We start from the raw sequence: 19,988 nt of genomic DNA, 5'->3' as shown, positions 1-19,988 counted from the left end.
ACCTGTTTAGTTCTTGTGATGGTGAAAAACGATAAAATCGTAGTTCCTGGTCCTTGTGAGACACGGCCTTATTAAAAGGGGTAAGAAAGCATTTGTAACTACACAGATTAAGGTATGGGGAATTCGATGTTTAAGTAATTCCGTAAGTAAATTCTAGCTGTTTTCTGCTAGAGCTTTAGATCAATGCTGTCCTAATAAATGGATATTTTATTCAAATTCTCTTATAACAACGCGGTGATTAAATTTGACGTGTAAAGCAAGCGGTTTCTAAAGATACCGACAAGTGTAATGAATTCATGGGGAAAAATGCTATTGTTTCACGGAAATTCGTGTCACCCTTATATAACACTACATAGCAAGTAAGATGTCCTGATATTCTGATGTGTATTTGCCTTTGAACTAATGGGAAAAAAAGGAAACTAAACCCAAGTGAAGACGTTTTCGAGATATGTACATGTGTAGACATCTTCGAGTGTATTTTTAGCTAAATCATGGTAGTTAAAGCTATACGAATATTCCTGGCTGCCGTGGTCCTTGTAATGTCCGTAGCAAACATCCTATTCATCGTTGAAAACTGGAACACGGCTCAAACTGAAGCAGCTAGAAGGAGCTGGCCGTTCGAGAAAGAAGAAAGTAACAGGATTGTGCCGAGCAAAGCTTTCGAAACAACTGCAAGTTCTGTAGAAGGCGGTATGTATCATTTACTTCTTGATTAATACGTGTTTGAACTGAACATTTGTAAATTAATTATCAAGTACTGGAGCGTTGGACTCGGTTCTTTAGTCTTATTTTAAATCAGTTAAACCCACTCGCAGTTCAACTAAATGAACGTTTGTCTTTTTGTGGAGGCAGTAGAAGTTTAAAAACTAAATCGATGTAAAACGCTAAAGTAAACGGTCATGGTTTTATTTAACCGTCAGATGAATTAATATTGTATTTCCATTGAACAGTTGCCAAAATAAGTTTGGAGAAGTACGTGAGAAAACTGGTTTTGTTTTTATCATGAGCTGGATAAAAAGAAACATTGACTGGACAAACTACGGTGATTTTTTAAACCACAAAACGTTAAAGCTATACTGAGTAAGGTCGCTTTAGAGGCAAAACTAGCGATGCCCGAACACGAGAGCCGTAATAAGAAACCACATTGATTGAAAGAAGAAGGAACTCGGAATCAACACTTAACATCCACATTCTAGGGGTAAAAAAGGATTACAATATTTATGTGGTTTCAGTTTTATATGAGAAACCCTTAGCTATCAGTTTCCCTTCGCAAAAGAATACAGGTTTATTCCACAATAAAGACAATAAGTCAGGCTGAATTAAATTAACAAGCTACTTATCCGGAAAGGAACTTCACGCGAAGATATGTATATTTTGCCGATGCTTAAAATATGTAGAAGAATAACTATGATAGCCTTAAAGTTTACTGAGGAGAAATTGAGAGCTTTTTGCTAGTGTTTACTTTAATATAAGGTGTAGGATATTGCTGTTAATCAGTAAACCTAACAATAAACTATATTTAATCGTAAAATAATTTATACAAAAGCAGCCAAATTGAAATACAACGATGTTTTCGTTAGTTTAACTTCATGCTGGACATAAGGTTTTCGTAACAAAATGGAGAACAGAACGAGCGGAATTGTCGCTATAAGAGGTCTATGGCTACTAAGTTATTCAGATCACCTAGTGATCAAAAATTGTCCAGAACTATGCGACACTCTTGGTCCGAGTTGGCCTGGGAAAGACTTGAAAATGATGGACCAATAGCAAATCAAGCAACTTCAGTTTTTAGAGGACAAAAACCCTGTACCAGAATAATTTTAATTATATTACGTCCTTTTTGAATTTTCTAAAAGCTGAAGATATAAATAGTTGCCCGAAATAGCGCCAAAAACCCATGGAAACTCTGAAACTTTGAAAATAAGTTTCAAAGCCCAGAGAATTGTGCAAACACAGGTAAAATTTATCATCAGTTTCATTTCACCAGTACATTCAAGTGTTTTATATGGATTTAAAAATTTTGTTTTGAGAATATATTTAAAACAGTCGCAAAGACGTTTGTCATACATAAGTTTTTGTACATTTGTTACTCGAACTTCTGGTAGATTTCTTCTTGACACTCTTTATCGAAATATCAATGAAGCCTAATATGAGCCCCTGGTAACTTTGCTGCACCTTATACACTATCATCAATTAATCACAAGAATTACTTTTGTTTCATTTATGAACTTGTTGTTAACCATGGTCAGCTCCAGTTCTTAGCAAAACAAATTACGTCTTTAGGCCCGCCAGACCGCCTCTATTAGAATGACTAAAAACAAAACTAGAACTCTTGTAGCGCCAGCCAAAAGCTTAAGTGAGAATTAATATAAGAGGCGTGTTTAATTGCGTTTTGTTGTTGTAGGTGATATAGATATACAGGTTTACTCCAGCAAGGAAAAGGCGTCGGTAATTGTTAATGGTGAAGTGGTGAGTAATTTTCTTCACGGAGTTCGTTGTCTGCATGCAATATAAGACATACACGGTACTTCCTTTTTCATCAATTTACGGCCCAAGTGTAAAGCAAGCAGACCATAAATGGACGACAAAAACGAGGATACCCATCTTTATACAGTTCGGACCGAGAAAAGCAGTTAACAAGGTTAATTAAGCGATTTAAGGTTAATAAGATCTAAATAAGATTAGAGAGTTAAAAACTCCCCGACAGTGAGTCACAGAGGCCATACGTAAATGAAATGTATTCTTTTTCCTTTCGCGCATATTATAGACTTTTAACAAAAAATATCAAGCTATAAAAGTCTTTTTCAAATGGTAAAACCGCTAAAGACACTTTTCAACTCAATATCGGGAGTGAATGCACGCCAAGAACAAGAATATAAAATTTCTGCATGTGCCGTCCGTGGCCTAAAATTAAACTGGCTGTGCTTTGGTTTCCTAATGGCAAGTTTTAACCATACAACAACAATGGTTCTTGAGAATGTATAGCTATTTAAACGAAGTTGCTGTTTTAGTTTCTTGACATTTTGACTAACATACTCTTCTCGTTTGCAAGGTATCAGAAATGAACCTAGAGAGAATGCGTGGAATTGCTGCATTTGTTTTAAACCAGAAAACTGGCGCTCTCATGGCAGCCAGAGCGTTTGATACGTACGCGTCGAAAGAGGAAGGCGAGGAAATTGTCAAATTTATCGAGATTCTACAAGACGGAAGAATCGTTTGCTTGGCGGTAAAGGTAAGGAATTTTTCAAACTCATCACAAGAAATTGAAAAAGATTTTAATATAAGGAGACTTGCTAAGAATGGCGCATGTTGAAAAATATAGCCGTAATTTTTCAAGGCTATCATTATAAATCTACATTAGCAATCCATCTTATGTTATCTTTGTTCTTTTTTGTTTTATAAACACCTCTCAGTTTAATGGGTTTTTTTTTATCTTAGGCCCAGTTCAGACGTCGTGCTTCTGCCGTGCCGAACTAAATTCAGGAATTAAGTTCGACAAAAGCACTGCAGAAGCACGGCGTCTGAATCAAACTTTTGAATTAAGTTCGGCAAGCAATTAAGTTCGACAAGCTCAGCCGTGCTACACGACTCTGGCACGGCAGCGATTCAAACGTCGTCCTTCTGCCGCGCTAAACAAAATTCATAAATTATATTAATGTATTTTGGCGGAATTGCGTTCCTACGGGGAGTTAGGAGGAGAATTGTTACGAGGCATCAGGATATCCTGAATTTGGTTCGACTCTGTCACGACGTATGAATCAGAGTTGTTTTCCTGCCGTGCTACAGTCGAACCTAATTGCAATTTAGTTCGGTACGGCAGAAGCGCGACGTCTGAACTGGGCCTTATTGAACAGGTTTCTTTCGATTCGAGGTAAACTTCGCTTATGGTAATACACCTTGGCATAGCTCCCATAATCAATTTTTTTCAAAAATTAAACTTACAAAAAGGCTTTAAAAAAATCACACGTGTCAGCGAAAACTACTCCTGTCAAGCTGTAAAATGTCCAAGAAGAAAAAGGAAACCGAAAAATGTAGTGAAAAAGTTTCGTTCTTTCTGGCCACTGTAACACAATGAGCCGATAGCTCTCAATTAATCTCCCAATCGTGGTTTTGCGATTTACAAACATTAATTTTTCTTCCAACAACAGGATGAAGCAGCCAACAGCTTGGAAAGCGAAGTTCGCAAGTACATTGAGAAGTTGGGAAGTGGCTTCATAAGAGATCTCGGCTGGCGAGATATGTGGGCTTTTATATTTCAGCGAAATAGCAAAGAGAAAAACGTCTTCGCTGAGAGTCATCAGAAAGCTCCCGATTTTGACAACTGGGCAAAAGAGGTTATGATTAGAACGTCTTTGAAACGAGAACAGGGTGTGGCTAGTGAATGCGGCTGGGATAATAACGACAGTAATATGCGAAGAAGAGAATTCTGCGAGAGAATCGAAGGATATGGACGTGTCTGTCACTGTGAGTATTCAATAAAAGTTCAGGTAAATTATAAAAAAAAATGTCTTAAAGACGGGATGAACCGACCGAGAGACCATTGAGAACTGAAAGATGGGAACTGCATGTTGTGTATTAAACACAAGAGACCATGTTTAACACATTTTCAAACAATGTGACGAGAGTGAAAATTATGGAGTATATCTTTGACGAAATTCGAGGTGTTTGGAAATGCGGCAAAAGACTGTCTCGAGAGCTTGAAATATCTTCTCAATCGAAACTTCAACTAAGTAGAAAACGAAGGAATACAATCGTAAAATTTTCGAATGCTATTTAAGGTCGGATATCCAAATGGTCATTTCCTTTGCTTAAGCTTGATAGATTATCAACGGTTTGAGATAAGCGAAGCTAGTTTTCTTCAACTCGAGCTCTAATCTAACACGAGTCGTGTCGAGTCGTGTCTCCGAGTCGTGTCTAGTCGTGTCGAGTCGTGTCGAGTCGTGCCGAGTCGTGCCTCTTTATACCACCAATTACTCCTTAAACTTCCGGTAAGTAGTCTACGCTGCTACAATATACAACAATAGACGACTACGTACAATTTGTTCTTCACGACCTAGCTTCCGGTAAGTCGAGTCGACTACAAAGTTAGACGACTCAACTCACTTTGGACCCGGTATTGGACAACCCTCTACTTGTGTCCGCTTTTATGAACACTTGAGCAGCTTCAAACTCGACAAGGGTCGCGAAGGTACACGAAAGTAGTATGAAAGTGCAAAAGAGGCTTCGGGAAAACGAGGTGACAATTTAAACTCGCAGAAACTCTTCTAGGACAGATGAATTCGCATTACAGCTGGGAAAACAGTCAGTACTTCTGTTTCCGAGCTCACTCCGATATCTCAGTTTCGTCTCGAAGTTGCTAGGCAACTGCTTGCACAACGATGGTCTACAACTTTCGGAGTATTCTCAAATACTTACACTATTCTTAGATTGATTATCATAAATCGGAAAATTTAAAGGTGCCTCGAGGAATATTTGCCCAATGAAAGACCCCTAAAGACCGTTCTGGTAGTGAAGATATTCTGTAACCCCGAGCGTAAAAGTCTATAGTAAGTTTCCTAAATCAGCTGAATGTTGTTCAGAGATTTTCAGAACAAATTAAAATCAAAATTGCGATATTTTGTGTTTCCATTACAACACATCTACTATAGGGATATTTGCGGTAAAATGTATTCCCTCAAGCGCCACTGTCATTTGCATTGCGGACCTATATATTGCCGCTTTTTTTTTTTTTTTTTTTTTTTTTTTTTTTTTTTTCCACGTTAATTTGTCAAGGGATTTAGAAAACAATAATTGTTTTGAAGCAGAAACCTCTTGTGTTTTCTTAGGCGAGGATCCAGAGTCGATCGATTTCGACCCTCCTGCTCTCGAAGATGGCAGCCGCATTGATCTTCCTGTGTTAATCATGGCTGGAAATCGCCCACAGTACTTATTCAGAATGCTCAAGTCACTGCGTAGAGTCCAGGGTCTGAATCCTGACATGGTAACAGTGTTTATTGATGGATTCTTTGATGAACCCGCCTCAGTTGCCCGAATGTTTGGCCTCAGAGTTTTTGAACATGAGGGCGTTAGTAAAAAGAATTCAAGGATCTGCCAGGTAAAGCTTTGCTGACGTCATTGTTCCCATTTTTGTCATTAACATACGATTTTTGGGCAGAGAAAGCATCACGCTAAACACAAATTGACTACAAACATTTAAAGAGCTTGTGAAACTTAGTAATTGGTGAAATGTTTGCCTCTTTGGGTGTAACTCTTAGATTTACCATTTGTTGCCTGTATACTTCGACATAATAAACATTCTCGGATTATCTTTCATTCTCGAGGCTACTTAAACTTTATCAATTTCAAGTTGATAAATAGTAAACAATTAAAAGTTACGTTCGTGGGATTCTGTGACTGAAATCTCACAATGGGCCATTTTACAATCGTCTACTCAGTGACCTGGCCTTTGGATGGCAGCGAGGCCGGAGGTGGCCTTGTTTCGCCATACAAACCTCACTGCTTTTGTCGCGTAAGTCAAGTTGTTCTAATGCTAGCTAGTTGGCATTCAAATAGAGGTTTATATCAAAACAAGGTCACCTCCAGCCTCGCTTACATTCATAGGCCAGGTAACTGAACACCCAACTGCAAAATGACCCATTGTTTTCTTTTTCAAATTCTAGCACTATAAGAGGTCACTAACAACATCTTTTGACGCGTTCCCTCAAGCCAAATACGTGGCAATCATTGAGGAAGATCTTGAAGTTTCTGTTGACATCCTCACTTACTTCAACCAGCTTCTACCAGTCTTGGAAAACGATGAAAGTGTTTACTGTATATCGGCTTGGAATGATCAGGTTTGTAGCGCTAATGCGCTTACATTAACATGTAGTTCTGTTGTTGTTAAAGACATTATGATTCTCGTCCCCAGTGTCACCTGTCCCTGTTAGACGGTGGGGCCTTAGCACGAGGAAATGGCCACTCGTGCTGAGACCCCATCGACCAAGAGAGACAGGTGACCCTGGGAACGAGAACGAGGACAGTGGTAATGCAGAGCTTCCTTTCTCTTACCCAGTGCTACTCGTTTTAACATGTTGCAACCACTCCGTTCTGTTCAACATTTATAAGAAAAAGAAACTGAGGTTCCGGGGACGAGAATGAAGGAAGGCAAGAGATGGCAGTGGTCCAAGAAACCAGCTTCAAATTAAGCTGTTATTTAGAGCACGTATCCCCAAAAGGCCATTCAGTAAGAAAAAAAAAAACTAAAATGCGTCAATCTCTCAATCTTTAGAAAACTAAACTACCCTATTAACCTGTTGAAAATTCAGAGTTGCTTGTGAAGGGGCTGTGAACTCAAAATGAAAGCATTCTTACTAGAAAAATGGTAGAATACAGAGTAAAAGCGGACCCCTTTTTTGCTCTAATAGAGCTGGGGAAGCCGACTAATTTTCAGCCCCTCACGTTTCATAAACCACCCTGGCTTAATATATCGGGCGACCAAAATACCCAATTTGATACCCAAAACATATCTTCGCACTCACTGAAAAGGAATACATCGGCCTTCTTAAATTTCTCCGCCATTCACAAGACAGACCGAATAGGAGGATATGGTCTGAAAAATAAAAAACAATAGCTTGTGTTTGTTGTTTCTGATGTAGGGCTATGACTACACTGTCCATGATCCAGCCATGACTTACAGGATTGAAACAATGCCAGGTCTAGGTTGGTAAGTACGGATACATCAACAATTTTATTACACAAGAAACAGTCACAGTAGTTTGTTTAGGTTTCTTAATTTCATGCCCTGTCCATAATACGCCGCAGCTTTGCGGTTAGGCTCTACGGCTAGGCTTACTGTCCACACTAATCTGTCACGAAAACGGAAAAACGGTGTTTTAGTGTGGACGGAAAACATTTTGAAAACGGAGCTTTTCGAAAACGACGACATTTAATACGATAATCTTGATATTCCCGTGCCCGAAATCCATTTGTGACCGTTGATTGCTGCTTTTTTAATTTCTCCGGCGTAGTGTGGACAGAGAACATTTGATGCGTTTTCAAAATCAAACCCTTGTTTTCAAATTCCTTTGGCGTAGTGTGGACGCGGCCTCACTCTAATGCCACCAAATATTGTGTTTGAAAAGAACTGTTTCCTGTACATGTAAAAGACATGAGTTTTTTTTTTTTTTTAACTCACTTGTTAGTCGATATTCTATAGAAGTAAACCGGAAATCTCTCCTTAAACAGTCGAAATGATGTCTAAGGCAAATTGCTTTATTTTTTTAAGGGTTTTAAGTCGTAAATTATACAAAGGCGAACTCGAGGCAAAGTGGCCTGCCCCCGATGTCTTCTGGGACTGGGACATGTGGATGAGAATGCCTAACCAAAGGAAGGGTCGTGAGTGCATTATACCGGACATCTCGCGCACCTATCATTTTGGGGCCAAAGGCCTGAACGTGGGCCCGGCGATGAACGACGCTTATTTCAAGAGACATGCCATAAACACAGTACCTAACGTCAAAATAGACGCTGACCTCATGTACAAGGACAACTATGAGCAGGAGATTAATCGGCTATTGAGGTGAATATCCCCGGGAAGACTCTCACATAAAAGTGGCAGGGGTGATCTCCGTAAAGATTGAAATTTATAGTTTTTTAACCGCTGACACTCCTGTGTGCAGACGTGTACTATTTCATCTGTAACAGCAGACATGTACGAGCACGCAGGCGAAGGCCCCGAAGGGGTAAAATGGTTCTGGGATTTTCCAATTCTTTCACCGGGAAAATGGGATTTGGGTCACTGGGACTGCGAACCACAAACAAAAACATGGGAAAGAAACTGAGATTTGCACCAAATTAGGCTTGGAAATGGGTTTTTAGGCAACATTTGTAGTGGGAAATGGTATTTGTAACCCCCCTCCCCCTCCCCCCCGCGCGCGCTCCCCTCCCCTCAGGACCCTGTTAAAACATAACAACAGTTAAAGGTACTCTAATACCCATGGAACTTTTGGGTGTAAAAACAGTTGGAACAATTTTACAGGAAAAGTTAATACCTCTTACGGATGAAAGTGAATTCGAGCCACGCTTATTGAAGGCGATCTGCTTAAATTTAGGAGTTCGTTTGAAACTTATACTTGGCAACTTGTTCTTAGTTCAGACTATAACTCAAACAACCTTCCACGTTTCACCTAGTTCGTCATTTAAAAAAGTTAACCGATAATTCCCCCGTCTTTTAAGTTCTTTCCCTTGCACCGCTAACAATGCATGCTTCTTGACTTAGAATAAACTCCTACAGGTTGAATCTTTCAAAACTCATCATTTGTATCTAACACTACTATTTTGTTCCTTCCCTCCTTCCTTCCAGTCAAGCGGAACTTCTTGATCATTCAATAACACCGTGCACAAATCCCAAAAACTTCATCCCTGACACCCAAAACAAGATTTACCTGTTCTACATCAGGATGGACAACGCGCACGACTATCTCACGTGGACGAATGTGGCCAGATGTTTCAGAATCTGGGACTTGGACGCTCGCGGATTCCACAAAAGTCTGTGGCGAATGTGGGTTAAGGGAAATCACGTGATATATATTGGCTGCTCTGCGTCTCCGTATTGTAATCAAAAACCCAGTGATGTTGAACCTATTTATATGCCGAACAAAGAGACTCGACCATCAGATGAGAACTTCTTTGCTAAATAAATTGACGAACACTTCCTATACCTCAGAGGACGAAAAGGTAGTAATATAGACCCTATTCACAAATGGCTGCCAAAAGAATTGTTAATTGGCGACCACTTATGAATAGGGTCTAGAGACAAGAGAGAATTAATTAAGGGTAACACACTTAATCCCTCATATAGGTCTTGTTTCCATGGTATTCCCTCTCAAGTTATTTTTAGACATGGTATCCAGTTGCCTCGCGGGTAATGTTAGTTACCACGCGCGTTGCGTGGATGTTTTCGTGGAACATTAGAAAATACGTGTACGACCGTTTGGGCTGTCCACGTGAGCAAAGTTCGCATAACAGGATTGGCTATTTTTAGACCTGCCTGGGATTTCTTAAACTAACAGTGTTCTAAAAGTAACTTAAGACGGATTACCTTGAGAATAAGGTCTATAGAAGGGAATAACTCCCTCACCCTTCACCTTCTCTTGTTATGGACAGAAAGGTGGTAATGGAGATTTAGATCACTACAACGGATGACTGTTTGTTTTATTAACACCAAGGCTTGAACACCAGTTGACAGTGTTTTTACCAATTTTGTCTGCCTTGCATCTTGAGGAAGATATGGTGTTTCTCAGACAAGATAATGGTCGGGCGAAAAATACGTTAAAAGAATATGAAGGCCACCGCAAACAATAAAACAATTTCACGGAAACATGTATGCATCGTTTTCAAAACTATTTTTTGGGTTCGCGAAAACGGGGAAACCCATGCTTCGAAAACAAACTGTTTCTGAATAAGTTCAAAAATATCTTTAGCTTCTTGAAAACAAATTATGTTTCCGTAACCTTCAAGGCGCTCAGTCACGGTATTGTGAGCATGTAAAAACTAACCTTCAAATTGAAGAAACCCTGAAAATAGTGGTTTACTAAGATAGAAAAACACCAATGAGATAATAACAAACCATAAAGGAACAAGGATGGTGGAGGATGGAGACGATTAATACGGGTTACAAACGACAAGTTTGAAAAATTTAATTGGGCTGAACTTTTCAGGATGCCCAAACTGTGACGTAGTCCCTTTAAGTAATCAATGTAAGTCTCAGGAAGAGGCTTAAAAATACTTTAAATAGTTTAACTAGTTAGGTGTTTGCATTTCAAAAAAATATTTCGTGGCCCTTGTCATATAACAATGTTTTCAATAAAGCTTTCAAATTTTCAAAATGGACGATTTTTTTGTGGATGAGGCGAGAGATAGTTAATCACTCATATTGATCTTATTTCTAAGGTAATCTCTCTCAGGGCCCGTCCACACTATGCCGGAGAAATTTGAAAACGGCGTCTTCTCTCTGGAAACGCATCAAATGTTTTTTGTCGGCATTACCCCGGAGAAATTTGAAACACAACAATCAGCGGTCATTTTGGATTTGTGTTTGAGGAAAACACGGTCAGGGAAATCCCTTGATTATCGCGATGTCATTGTTTTCGTAAAGCTCCGCTTTCAAAATGTTTTCACACTATTAAATACGCAAAGCTAACGTTTTCTAACTCCTCCGCTTTAAAGAGCGTTTTCGAAAAGCTCCGTTTTCGTGATGGGTCAGTGCGGACGGTAGGCCTGACCGTACGTAGAAATAAAGCTGCGTTTTTAAATTTCTCCGGTGTAGTGTGAATGTGGCCTCAAGTTACTTTTAGACTTTACGAGTTCTTTCGGTTTGAAAGAAGTAAATGTCCATCGCAACAAATTAAGGCCCATTTGCACTACGCGGAAGTTTTTGTACAGCTCTCCGGATAAATTGTTACTGAGTACGGTAGAAAATTGGCACAGGTGGTACTTCTATCCAAGCCGTACCAAAACTCTCGCGTACCTTTAAAGCGTGGGCCATCGTTGCGAAGTAAATAGTGACCCGTCCTCGCTATACTGAAAAGCTACGAGTGAAATGAACTTTTCCTGTGTTGTAAGGTTTCTCATTTTGTTTCATTCATAAGGAGCTTAGGCCTCGTCAACACTACGCCGGAGAAATTTGAAAACTGCGTTTTTGTCTTTGAAAACGAATCAAATGTTTTCCGTCCACACTACGGAGGAGATATTTAAAACGGAACAACTATCGGTCAGTTTGGATTTGTGTTTGAGGAAAACTTGGTCAGGGAAATCACAGGACTATCGTCATGTCATCGTTTTCGTAAAGCTCCGTTTTCAAAGTGTTTTTCTGTCCACACGAAACGAAAAGCCGACGTCTTCAGATTCCTCCGGCGTACTGTCGACGGGGCCTTACAGAACAAAGATATTTTGGCAGTCTTTTCGGAGCATCAATTTTGGAAGATTGCGCGGCAGTTCCTAGGTTACGGTATGCATCACAGCAACAATTCTTTTTGATAATTTTATTCCATTTAACACCTTTTGGTTTTCTCCACATCATCGATACAATTGGACTACCGCGGACTGCCTGGTTAAGACAATATCTGAGTACGGTGTCGAGCAGCCTCCAAAGAGTCATATTTATGTCGGCAAAACATTGAACAATGCTATGAAGACAAGAAAAGATTCATCGTCAAAATCCGTTCCAAACTCCTCGGCTTGTAACGTTCAAGTCCCCATCTACGGAGCCGTTCACAGGGTACATCGTAAATTCACAATGGCGACTCTAATTCGCATTTTATTAGGTTTGGTAGTGTTTTTAACCTTTCTAGGTAATATATTATTTATACTGGAGACGAGGAGAATGAACGCTGAAGGTGAAAAGTCAATTATTGATCCTGAAACTCCTCGACAATCTCTCTGGCGATCACGTGACGGCGCCGACAGCAATGTTGTGAAGACAGCCACTGTTCCAAGTGAGTAAATCTGGTTTTCTTGCGGGACAGATCGGGCAATCCCGCGCAGGTAACCGTTTAGTTTATAGTTGGTTCACCTTGCCCGCTAACCGCATTCTTTGTAAAACCTTTCGTTCGAAGTGTTCGAATTTTTAGCAAATGTATACAGATCAGGTTGTCAAATTTGAAGAATTTTATGTTATGTTTAGCTTTACAAATAATCTTTTTGGTTTTCTTCTCCTTTGTCGTTGCTCTTTAGGTCATTTAGACATACAGGTTTTCTCGAGCAAAGAAAACGTTTCAGTGACGGTGAATGGAAAACTGGTGAGCATATAAATCACACGTGTCTATCCTTAATTATGCTGAGCACGGAATAGACCGCGGTTCTCCCTAAAATAAGACAGTTATTAAACTGCATAGATTAACGATCAAAATGTTGGCATTCTCTGTATCCTTCCCAATTAGTTGTATTTCCATCTAAAATCGACAATAATGTCCGGAATGGAAGCTAGTGAGAAAAATGAATTCAATGTAATTAACAAAGGCTCTGATTACGATACAGTAAGGAGAAGTTGGAGTCGAATTGGATTATTGAGAAGTTTGTGGTTTAAAGATCAGTCACGGCATTTTGAATTATTTTGGCCACGTAGAATGTTAGCTTAAAACTGAAACAGCAGTTCACTAAGGTAGAAAAACACACTACATGTGATAGTTGACAATTCTCACTAAATTTGACAAAATCTTCAAATATTTCAAAATATTTCAAAATTTGAAAGAATTTTCAGATATCACGAGTAGTGTAAGTCCTTAGTTGCTCGTGCCTTCATACGATTACTCGTATATTATATGACTGGGAAAGATCACAAATGCGTGCGCGTTAATTTGCACTGCAGTGCAAATTAAGAATTAACGATAAATTGGCCTGCTCTCAGCCAATCACAATACAGTAATTTCCTAAGTTGTATAATAAAGGACCTAATTTAGAACCTATCTGACTGAAATTGCCAATAACTACTCCAAAATACTAGAACCTGTTTTGCTAGATTCAAAAAAATGTAAATTCTTATAAGTGGGTTTTCACTGTATTTTATCTTCCTCGGAATAAACACTCTGACTTGCGCTTTTGCACTGATTCAGTGAAAAAAAAAAACGAATATGGGTTTCTCGTTACTGATCTTTGCCTAGCCAAACAAGGTTAAGAAAAGACCACAAGGCAGTGATACCTTTTGCATGTGAGCGTTCGTTTATTTCCTTTTCATTTCAGGTTTATGAAGGAACCCAATCAATCGGGATACACGTTGTGGTTCTTCATCAAGCCAAAGGAAGTGTGACGACCTGGCGAGTTTTTGACACATATTCCACCGGCCAAGAATCCAAACAACTAATAGATTTCATCCGCAGTCTGCGAGAAGAACGGATCCTTTGTTTCGCTGTTAAGGTAGGGCCGCCAGCTTAGAAGACAAACAAATGTGCAATCCTTTAAAAATTACAATATTTGGCGAGGAAGCCCCATCACCCTTAACTGGTGTTCATACGGGTTTTCGATCCTGGTCAAATTGGAATTTGGAGTGTTGGTTTTTGTGGAGGGAGGAAAACCGGTGAAACCGGAGCAAAACCCTCAGAGCAAGGCGAGAACCAACAATAATAAGGACAACACACTAATAAAGTTCTGATCTTATTTCTTTTCAAAAGGACGAGGCGACCACGAATTTGATGAAATCCGCGCGAAGCTTCCTCAAAAGCTTGGGCAGTACTTACATCAACCAATTACAGTGGCGCGACATGTGGGCATTTGTGGTTCAGAGAGTCAACAATGAACACTTCGTGTATGCTGAGGGATTTCAGCATTCACTGAATGACCAGGAATGGGCTTCTCCTGTCAGTATTCACACGACAGTTCCTTTCAGAGCGGAAAAGATTGTAGGGTGCAGTTGGGAAAATAACGAAGCCAACAGTCGAAGGAAAGAGTTTTGCGATAAGTTTGATGGATACAAAGACATTTGTAAATGTAAGTAGTTCATTTTTACCTTTGAAAAGCTGTAGTTTATATGGAAAACATAGCTGGAAAAGAACATTCCATTTCGTACTTATTTGTCATCATGGTGGTTTAAACTCGGTTATACTGAAGTCATCATCATTATCATGCCTGATCGCTTATTACGCATACCTGTCATTGACTGGGTTTGAGTTCCGCACCATAAGTTATCGACCGAGTCTCAGTTTCCCGTCACCGATTTACTAATTTAAGCCACAAGAGGGCGGGCCATGACTGAGACCAATAGGAATTCAAAGTGATTAAGATGTTTGTAACCTCACACTCTGGAGAACTGAAGAAAAACATTTGACTCTAGTGCCGTACAATACAGCCCTAGAATTGACCAATGGTTGCACGCGTATTATCTGAGAGGTGTCAAAAACAATATTGTGCACAGTTCTCAGCACATTTGAGGACATTACTTTTTCATATTTCATTGTTTTCCAAAGGTGAGAATCCCGACTCTCTAGTCTTTGACCCTCCTCCGTTACCGGACGGAAGCCGTATCGACCTTCCTGTGTTAATCATGGCCAGTAACCGCCCACAGTACTTGTTCAGAATGCTGCAATCACTGCGGAGAGTCGTAGGACTGAATGCTGCCATGGTAACAGTCTTTATTGACGGCTTCTTTGAAGAGCCTGCATTACTTGCTGGACTGTACAAGTTAAAGGTTGACCAACACGAGGGTGTAAGCAAACGAAACGCCAGAATCGCCCAGGTACAGTGCGAAGCTCTTAAAATGTGGCTTGGAGGAAAGAGTTTTCAAATTACGAAAAATTGGAAACTCTAAAAAAATGAAATTTTTTCCCCGACAAATAGATAGAATTCTGAAGCAGCTGAGTGTTGTTAAACCTTATTTCATTAGGAAGTATGCGATAATGTATTTATAACACAAAGCACAAAGGTGTTCTCTGAGGTGATAATCCAATTCGACTCCGACTTCTCCGTACCTGTGTTAACGTTACAATAACTACAGATTCTGTGTATGTATTTCAAAGCCCTTGCCTACTTCTATTCTAGGTTGAAATAAAATGGTTGATTTTCCTAGCATTTGGCTGATACCTATGTTTTCTCCTAAGAGGAGAGTTAGGTGTCTTTCCTAAGAAAAAAAGATGCAGTGAACTAAGGATTGAACGAGGACCCCTCATCCCGAAAGACCGTAAGCATTAGCCATTAGCCAGGCCAATTTAACACATATTCCACATTTGTGTAATATGAATTGAGAGCAGTTTTCACTGATTGAGTGTCGTAAGATCAAACCCAAAGTAATCTCTCTAGCCAATCACAAAGGACACAGACAATTCAATGAACCAATCAAAACTCAAAGTAGTAACATGTAGCTGATGCAAAGCGCGGGAAAACGCGTGCGAGTAAGTCACGATTGATTTTGGTTTTACCTCTCATTGGATGAAAAAGTTGCGCAACTTTTTTTAGCCAAGCATGTGCGGTAGTAAGTGCAAAACCAATTACTTTTCGACACTCAAGTGAAAACCGCTCTAACTTGCAACTCTTGTTGTTTATGTAGCATTACAAGAAATCACTGACTGCTTCATTTGATCGGTATCCCGAGGCAGACTTTCTGGTTATTCTTGAAGAAGATCTTGATATATCTGTGGATATTCTCACCTACTTCAATCAACTTCTACCGGTATTGGAAAAAGATGACAGTCTTTACTGCATATCAGCTTGGAATGATCAGGTAATAACTCTGATGTCAGACCCTGCAAAACAACAAAAGGACGGAAGGAACGGATGGAGGGAGGGAGGGGGAGAGGAGAGAAAAAGGGAGAGGCATTAAGGAACGGAGGGAGGGAGGGGTGAAGGAACAGGGTGGAGAGACAGACAATGGATGGGATTAAGGAGAGGATGGAGGAGACACAGAGGGAGTCAGGGAAGGGAGGAACCGAGGAACGGAGGGTTAAAATAGAACAGAGGGATCATCTGGCATTTTTGGTTCTTTCTGGGCTAGTACGGAACAAGCCAGTGACGCAAACCAAACCGTAATAGTTATGGTGGTCGATTATAGCTGGCTGACTGTTTCTGTTTTAAACCGAGTATTGGAATTTTCGTTTTGTCAGGGCTATCAACACACAGTTAAAGATCCAGCCATGATGTACAGAGTGGAGACAATGCCAGGACTCGGATGGTAAGGAGTTGATTTGCTTATACAGTAAAAAGACATCGGAGAGCATTACACCAATGTCTATTTGTCCACTCTTAGCATGAGTGACTATGAGTATCATTGCAGAGGGGAGGGAGAAACAAGGGACGGGGAGCCATAAAAATAGGGGGATAAAATGCCGGATGGGTATGGGAGGCAGGGGAGGAAAGCTTAAGGGCGCTATATCCTGCAATCCAGTAAGCACTCTCAAATGTCCCTCGAAACAGAGGTTTCAAAGAGGCGAGAACCCTCGGAAGTAAGGAAGTAAGGAATGGGCTAGAAGCTGAAGTTTGACATGCGGCAGCTCAGAGGCTGTTGGCCACTCTTGTCTGGGTACGACTCACTTTACTTTACTTATTTTTACACTTAACATAGAATATTTTTGGTGCTGATTTTTGAATTTGAAAATTAAGGGTTTTGCAGCGAAATCTGTACAAAGACGAGCTAGAAGAAAAGTGGCCTGGACCCGACGACTTCTCGGACTGGGACATGTGGATGAGGGGCCCGGATCAGAGAAAGGACCGCGAGTGCATTATACCTGACATCTCTCGCACCTATCATTTTGGGGCCAAGGGTCTGAACATGAACCCATACTTTCAAAGCCATTACTTCTCTAAACATGCGCTGAACACTCAGCCAAATGTTAAGCTGGATGTGAACGTCATGTACAAGGACAACTACGAGAAGGAAATAGAGAGACTATTGAGGTAAAATGTGGTGAACATTAAAAAAAAAAAAAAAGGAATGAAGAATGCTATTGAAAGATAATATATCGGCTGTCAAGGCAGTGTGTTCTATTGAAAAGCAACCAATCTGATTGGCTGTCTCATCGGACAGACCATGGCCTACTTTAGTCGCGCCTAGGGTTTATCAAGCTCGTTCCCTGGGGATTTTCCATAGAGATTGGGAAAAGACCTGGGAAAGAGGTTGGGGTTTTAATGCTTTAAATCCACCCGAACGGGGCTGCCTGAATTTTCATTTACCTGTTGTATGAAGTCTACGATTGACATAATATCTTTCTCGTCTGGTTTTCCTTTTTTCAGAGGTGCTAAAATCTTGGATCATTCAAAAACGCCCTGTACAAACCCCGAGGATTTTGTTCCCTTCACAGAGGACAAGATTTATGCGTTTTACATCAGAATGGACAATATCTACGACTTCACCACGTGGTACAACGTGGCAAAATGTTTCAAAATCTGGGATTTAGATCCACGCGGTTTTCATAAAAGTTTATGGCGACTGTGGTTCAATGGAAATCATGTATTGATTGTGGGGTGCCCAGCCTCTCCGCATTGCATTCATAAGCCAAGCAGCTTACAACCTATTTATATTCCTAAGACGCAAACGAGGGACTCTCATACATAAATAAATACATAGACTTTATTTTTTCTCGAATTTAAGAGTAGCTATTAACAAGTAATTCTTCCGAGAGAAAAATAACAAAAGAAATCAAAATAATATATTGTAATATACAAACTACAATTCAGTACAATATTTAAAACTAACGGCTAAAATGAAATAAATCTTTTAAAATACCATATTAAGCAGAAAGTTAATTTACAAAATGTCCCAAATTTACTTTAAGTTAAGGCCAGCTAATATATTTTTAAAGTCATTAAGGTTCAAAGTTCAAACATTGTCCGGCAGTGAGTTCCATTGTTTAACAACGTGATAAGAAAAAGAGAGGTCATAAGTAGTAGTTTTAGGTACAGGGAGGGTCAGAATGTAGTTACAGCGTAAATTATAGGAGGTAGTACGGACAGTAAACATATTCCTCATGTAGATAGGATACTTAGTTAGAAATAAACTGTTGTAGAGTACAATTAACATATTGTGTATACGTCTGTTATATAGAGAAATACCGTTGACTTTGTCCAATAAGGTATTATGTGTAGATTCAAAATCATCTAGAGTGAATCTAAGATTCCTTTTATTGAGAGCACCATCTAGTTTCTAGTTTCTCAGTATTTCGCGCGTCGCAGAAATGCCACACCGATGAACAATAATGTAAGTGTGGTAGGGTTAAGGCCTTATACAGTCTAATTTTAAGTGTCCTCGATTAGAAGACCACTTGTGGTCGGCTAGAAGAATTTGACACAATGATAAAGTTACGGACTGACTGACCAAAGTGGCTTTGGAGATCAGTTTTCTAAATCTCATCATGACATTTAATTGATTATTTACGGCTTTTTGCAAAGCGAACATACGCGTTTATCAAACTGATGTTTGGTGTCAAAGTTCATACCAAATATGTCAATTAACTCTTTTACTAGAAAGAGAAAGTATGCTCCGTATCACCAACGATCAAGGCCTGATGTTTAGTTTCGTTGACAATCATACCGTGGTCATTGTACCATTGATTTGCTGTTTCAGCTTCCTTACAGAAGCATTCTTCTGGTGCCACCGGATCGCTGTTCGAGTTATAAATTTGATGGTCGTCAGCATACTCGTTTAGCTTCGCTCTCTTTATATGATAGAAAAGGATCGTCTATGAATATATTAAAAAGAATAGAGCCTAAAACTGAGGCACCCCGCGCTTAACAGTCTCCCATGACGAGAAAGTGTCACCAATCTTCACCCTCTGTTGTCAATTTGACAGATAGTCTCTTAACAGGGCACAGCTGTCCTCGTCTAGTCCGTAGGGTTTGAGCTTGGCTAATAACAGGGGTACTGTGTAACATCAAAGGACTTTGACAAATCCATCGACACTATCCCCACGGGTTGCCCATCATCACGCATTGACCTCCACTCTTCTGTCATTCTTGATAACGACGTCTCACAGCTGTGGAAAACTCTTCGCTTCTGGGAACAGATAATGTCCGCGGACAATTATCCTAGCATATTTTCGCGCCAAATGGAGGCTATTGTTGATTTATCTTAAGAACTCGAAATTTACTTCTCTGTAGTCTACTGAGAAATTAATTTATGTCGATTTCAACTTCGCCAAAGTCTTAAAGTGCCTATGAAGTAAAAAATAATTGCTGCTTATTTGAAAGGCTTTTCAAAGTAAAGAAGAATGGCGTTTCCCTTTTTGGAATATCTTTTTTCGTTCTAGAGATATTTATGTTTTTGTATTATGCAAATGAGCAAAGTGATGACGTCATAGGTGGTTCCACTTGAACAGTAAAACACTGAATCAAGAATATCTCTAGAAATATTGGAGCAGCGTTCTTCAAACTTGGCACCACAAATGTGCACCACAAAAGAAACAGAATGACACCTTCTGTGTTGTTGCCGTGGCAACACTTTTGGCTCCAGTCTCTTTCTGTGAAAAACCAATTATGCCAATTTGCAACCTTTCGAAAAGGGACTGAAGGTCTTGCTCGGAACACACATGATT

At 39.8% G+C, this 19,988-nt stretch overlaps 2 protein-coding genes across 2 annotated transcripts; both read left to right on the top strand.

The window, feature by feature from the left end:
- The first annotated feature begins 184 nt into the window (after positions 1-184).
- LOC145469514 (protein O-linked-mannose beta-1,2-N-acetylglucosaminyltransferase 1-like) lies at positions 185-11,649 on the top strand. Its single transcript, XM_081453256.1, has 9 exons — positions 185-690; positions 2,405-2,469; positions 3,053-3,232; positions 4,149-4,464; positions 5,826-6,094; positions 6,660-6,833; positions 7,635-7,702; positions 8,264-8,557; positions 9,341-11,649. Exons 1-9 carry the CDS (start codon positions 492-494, stop codon positions 9,675-9,677), a joined length of 1,902 nt encoding a protein of 633 aa, XP_081309382.1. The 5' UTR covers positions 185-491; the 3' UTR covers positions 9,678-11,649.
- A 107-nt stretch (positions 11,650-11,756) lies between these two features.
- Positions 11,757-18,603, top strand: LOC145469515 (protein O-linked-mannose beta-1,2-N-acetylglucosaminyltransferase 1-like). The gene is made up of 9 exons (XM_081453257.1): positions 11,757-12,473; positions 12,712-12,776; positions 13,717-13,890; positions 14,145-14,460; positions 14,937-15,205; positions 16,013-16,186; positions 16,566-16,633; positions 17,062-17,355; positions 17,692-18,603. The coding sequence occupies exons 1-9, from the start codon at positions 12,167-12,169 to the stop codon at positions 18,011-18,013; spliced, it is 1,989 nt and encodes a 662-aa protein (XP_081309383.1). The 5' UTR covers positions 11,757-12,166; the 3' UTR covers positions 18,014-18,603.
- The last annotated feature ends 1,385 nt before the right edge of the window (positions 18,604-19,988 follow it).

The sequence above is a fragment of the Orbicella franksi genome, chromosome 15 (genome assembly GCF_964199315.1).
Source record: "Orbicella franksi chromosome 15, jaOrbFran1.1, whole genome shotgun sequence".
NCBI lineage: Eukaryota > Metazoa > Cnidaria > Anthozoa > Scleractinia > Merulinidae > Orbicella > Orbicella franksi.
The sequence above is the reverse complement of the archived record's forward strand: the minus strand, read 5'-3'. Positions and strand labels throughout refer to the sequence as shown.

Coding starts and splice junctions, on each gene's coding strand:
- LOC145469514 (XM_081453256.1), top strand. CDS start 492: ATGGTAGTTAAAGCTATACGAATATTCCTGGCTGCCGTGGTCCTTGTA. Junction 2,470..3,052: donor TAATTGTTAATGGTGAAGTG/GTGAGTAATTTT, acceptor CTCGTTTGCAAG/GTATCAGAAATGAACCTAGA. Junction 7,703..8,263: donor ACAATGCCAGGTCTAGGTTG/GTAAGTACGGAT, acceptor TATTTTTTTAAG/GGTTTTAAGTCGTAAATTAT.
- LOC145469515 (XM_081453257.1), top strand. CDS start 12,167: ATGAAGACAAGAAAAGATTCATCGTCAAAATCCGTTCCAAACTCCTCG. Junction 12,777..13,716: donor TGACGGTGAATGGAAAACTG/GTGAGCATATAA, acceptor TTTTCATTTCAG/GTTTATGAAGGAACCCAATC. Junction 13,891..14,144: donor TCCTTTGTTTCGCTGTTAAG/GTAGGGCCGCCA, acceptor TCTTTTCAAAAG/GACGAGGCGACCACGAATTT.